The sequence below is a fragment of the Magnolia sinica genome, chromosome 5 (assembly GCF_029962835.1).
Source record: "Magnolia sinica isolate HGM2019 chromosome 5, MsV1, whole genome shotgun sequence".
In the NCBI taxonomy this organism is placed as follows: domain Eukaryota; kingdom Viridiplantae; phylum Streptophyta; class Magnoliopsida; order Magnoliales; family Magnoliaceae; genus Magnolia; species Magnolia sinica.
The window spans coordinates 31,390,956-31,395,231 of record NC_080577.1 but is presented as its reverse complement, the minus strand read 5'-3'; the positions used below and the strand labels follow the sequence as shown (position 1 = coordinate 31,395,231).

The following is a 4,276-nucleotide window of genomic DNA, read 5'->3' as shown; positions in this document are numbered from 1 at the left end:
TGAGTACAGCATGGACAAGCTGATCCGAGCTTGGTCCACCTCGACTTGACTCGGCTCGATGCCCACCTCTAGTTGGCGTCACCAAATTACGTGAGTCCCATCCATTCGGGAGCGGATTGGCTACTCCCCCCGCCACCAGCCCTCTGGTTGGTGGTCGATGCTCTGTGGGCCCCACCATGACGTATTCTCTTCATCCATTCTGTTCATTCATTTTTATAGATCATTTTATGGCTTGATACAAAAAATGATAAGAATGTAAATCTCAGGTGGACCACACCATATGAAAACAATAATGATTGGATATCCACCATTAAAATCCTCATAAGGTTCACTGTACTGTTTATTTGACATCCAATATGTTGATTAGGTCATAAAGACCTAGATGAAGGGAAAAAACAAATATTAGCTTGATCCAAAACTTTTATGGCCCCCAAAAGTTTTGTATGGTCGAAATTCATTCAACATTGTTTCCTGTAATGTGATCCACTTGAGATTGGTATGTACCTCATTTTTAACTCTCTTCAATAAAATGATCTGGAAAAATAGATGGACGGCATGGATGAAACACATACATCATGGTGGGGCCCACATAGCACCGACCACCTGCCATTGGCTGGTGGGCGGGGGAGTAGCCAGTCCGTTTTCCATCCTGAGGTATGTATTATATCCACATCACCAAGTTCTATGAGTCCCATCATGAGCTATGTATTATATCCAAACTGTCCGTTCATTTGGCGATCCCGTCTTAAGGTATGAGCCAAAAAATAGGACAAATCTAAAGATCAAGTGGACCACACTGCAAAAACGCAGGATTGAACGTTTACCATTGAAATCCTTCTGAGGATCACAGAAGTTTTGGATTAACATGATATTTGTTTTTCCTCTTCGTCCAGGTCTGTGTGACCTTAGAAACGGATATGATGAAAAATAAACATCATGATGGCCCCTACAAATGTTTTAACGGTGAGAATCATTGTCTCATTGTTATCTGTGGTGTGGTGTGGTCCACTTGAGCTTTGGATATGACTTATTTTTAGATTCATGATCTAAAATGATCTCCCCATAAGAACCGTGCGGATATAATAAATACATTATTGTGGGGGCCATGTAACTTTGATCTCCTTTGAACCGTTCGTACGACCCGGAGCTAGAAAATACACCAGCCAATCCGCTGCCCCCAAATACAAAGCCTGTTCTGAAAACAACATCAGGTGGGCCCCACTGTTCTGGCACCGAAATCAGGCCATGAATTAATCAAGTGGACCACACATGTCACAAACAACCAGTCCTGCCTGATTCAGATAACCCACACGCGTGCTAGGCCGGCACGCGTGGGCCCCAGCAAAACTCTCGAGGAATCCAGCAGGAGAGGGAAAAAAAAAAAAAGACGAAGAAAAAAACATGTGAGGTATCTCAAAGGATGAAGGCTGCTTTGTTCTTTGAACTGTCAGTGCATGGTATTGGTCTCCTCTTCTTAAAACGCTAAAAGACAGTTTATGAAATCTCTAATAATTGAATTAAGCTAATTAAATATTATAATTATAGAAAATCACAAAGGGCCCCTCCTTCCTTGAAATTGCTGGCGTTTGCTTTTGAATTTTTATTTTTATATTTTTTTTATGCTGCTTTTGGACTATTTCCCCACGTTTTCTTTTTGGATGTCTCTATAAATACCTCTTTTCTGCCTTTGCAAAGCTCTTGAGCTTTTCGGCCATTTCTCTGTATTGGAGAGAACAAAGAGGGAGTTGTAATTCTAAAAAGAAAAACAAAATGGTGAGAGCTCCTTGCTGTGAGAAGATGGGATTGAAGAAGGGTCCATGGACTCCTGAAGAAGATCAGATCTTGGTAGCTTACATTCAAAGATATGGCCATGGGAATTGGCGGGCCCTTCCCAAACAAGCCGGTAACTATCGAATCCCACTTGGGTTTCTCTCGGCAAGTCTAGATATCGAAGATTTTTTTGTTTGGATTTGTTCAAATCGGCAAAATATAAAAGAAAACAAAAAACCATGTGATTGAACATTTGTTTGAGAGCTTAAAAACATGGTTTTGTAATGACAGGGCAGTCAAAGAAGCTTGATTTTAGTCTGCTTCATTTTGTTTTTAAAAAGATAACGATTTTGTGAATGTTTGAGTCTTTTATCCAACTGGCAATTCTTTTCTGGTTGGTTTGTGAAGAACCACCACTGAAGAAAATTGTATTTTTGTTATGCATTTCATGAATGAATTAAAGGATCTCCAGCAAATTTTCTCATCAGCAGAAAATATCAAATGAATTTGATATTTGAGATCTTTTCTAGAAAATGAAAACATGTTTGAATTTCCCAAATAGTATATTGGCATTTTAAAATTGTCAGGTAAAAAACCAAAATTCTTATATTCAATGTTTCTTTTCCTTCTATGTTCAGGACTGTTGAGGTGTGGAAAGAGTTGCAGACTCCGATGGACGAATTACTTGCGACCGGATATTAAACGAGGGAACTTCAGCAGAGAAGAAGAAGAAACTATAATCGAATTACATGAATTGCTCGGGAACAGGTACTGATCCTTTGATTTCAAGAATCTTATAAATCGAAAATATCCTTTTCTTCTTTTTGTTTTTTCTTTCAGTGAAATTAAGACAACTAGGCATAGATCAGGAGTGAAATTAGTGCAAATTTCTGACTTTTTCTTCCTTTCTTTGCAGATGGTCTGCCATAGCTGCAAGATTACCAGGCCGAACTGACAATGAGATTAAAAATGTCTGGCACACCCACCTGAAGAAACGCCTCAAACAAAATCCAGCGGTGTCGGAAACAAGACGACACACTGCAGAAATGCTTGATTTGGAAGCCTATATGGAGAGTGACCTGAAACATGAGAATTTTCCAAACCACCAAGGATTCGAAAGCGCCAACTACGTCCCAGTGTCCCCACAACAATCTTCAAGTGATTTATCCTCACAAGGCACTGATTGCAGTGCCAGATCATGTGAAGAGCGCAACATTGTCACTGTCGACGAGCAAACCACGAAAATTAATGGGAATTCTTGGGGAAACGTATTGTCAGCAGACAATTCAGGCATGCCGGAAGATTTCTTCCCAGCAATTGCCTCCGATCCCCAACTTCAATTTCCATTCTCTTCTTCATTGTTTTCAGAACCCGTTTATCCACACCTATACGGCCAGGACAACGACGATAGCATGGATTTTTGGCTCAATGTCTTTATTGAAGCAGGAGCATTACCGGAGCTGCCGGAAATCTGAGGACATTTCATCGGCTTTTGGGTGTCTTAGTTGGCGGGGAAGTGATTTGAATTCTTCATTTCTGGTTGTTGACCGTTGGGAAAGGTGGGAATTTCAAGATGGGCAAAATGTCCAAAAGCTCTAACCATTGATGAAACCAAAAAGATGGGTGGTGGAGATTCGAACGGAACAGAACGGAAAAGAATAAGAAAAGAAAACCGTTGGTGATGAGATTTTGAACAGAGAGTGAAATTGAAATTTCCACTGTCGATAGGGTATTTTTGTACAGGGAAGGCCAACAAATGTAAGTGGGACGGTCCACATAGACTAACACTGACAGAGACCTTTCTCTGCTAGGAACATTTGTATCTTGTAACCCTAATTCCATTTTCATAGATTTTATAAAAGTCCCATTTGGATAGAATTCATCTTTGGTGATCAGTGTACAAGTATACCTCAATCCAAACTGTTCAAATAATCTGGCCCACTGTAGATGGGTTATAACTAAAAATTCTCATTTACTGGTATCTAACTAGATGGACCTTCAAAACAGAAAATAGTCAGCAGCCCAAGTCAAACATAAGCCACATGAGAAATGTGATGGGCTTGTTTGGGTGGCACCAAAAAATAATTTTAATGGATTTTTTATTTTTACCAGTGCAAAAGGTAGTGTTAGTGGCTATCAAAACCTGCAATTTGAGTAGTAAGATTGCGTCCACAATTATGGCCTGTATGTTTATCCAATGTACCAGATTTTTCATGGGATTCTTATGATGGCGGGTCCTTTGGACACCTTAGATCGTGCACGTGACATGCATTTATGTGTGGTTCAGGAGTTAGAGAGATGGTAATTTTCTTGAAACTATGGTAGTGTGGCCTAAATTTTAAATTGAAAATATTACATTTTCTCTTGTTGTGTTTCTTACCTTTCAACCCTTTCTAGCATGGGAAGATTAATGTATAAAATAAAAAAAGAAACAAAGAAAAAAGAAAAAGGTGCATTTTCAACCAACTTCCAAAAATAAGAGAAATCCATGTATCCAACTGTTAAA

General features: G+C 39.5%; 1 protein-coding gene across 1 annotated transcript; it reads left to right on the top strand.

Moving 5' to 3' along the window:
• Window positions 1–1,686: 1,686 nt before the first annotated feature.
• LOC131245897 (transcription factor MYB4-like) lies at window positions 1,687–3,648 on the top strand. The gene is made up of 3 exons (XM_058245652.1): window positions 1,687–1,903; window positions 2,409–2,538; window positions 2,687–3,648. The coding sequence occupies exons 1-3, from the start codon at window positions 1,771–1,773 to the stop codon at window positions 3,243–3,245; spliced, it is 822 nt and encodes a 273-aa protein (XP_058101635.1). The 5' UTR covers window positions 1,687–1,770; the 3' UTR covers window positions 3,246–3,648.
• The last annotated feature ends 628 nt before the right edge of the window (window positions 3,649–4,276 follow it).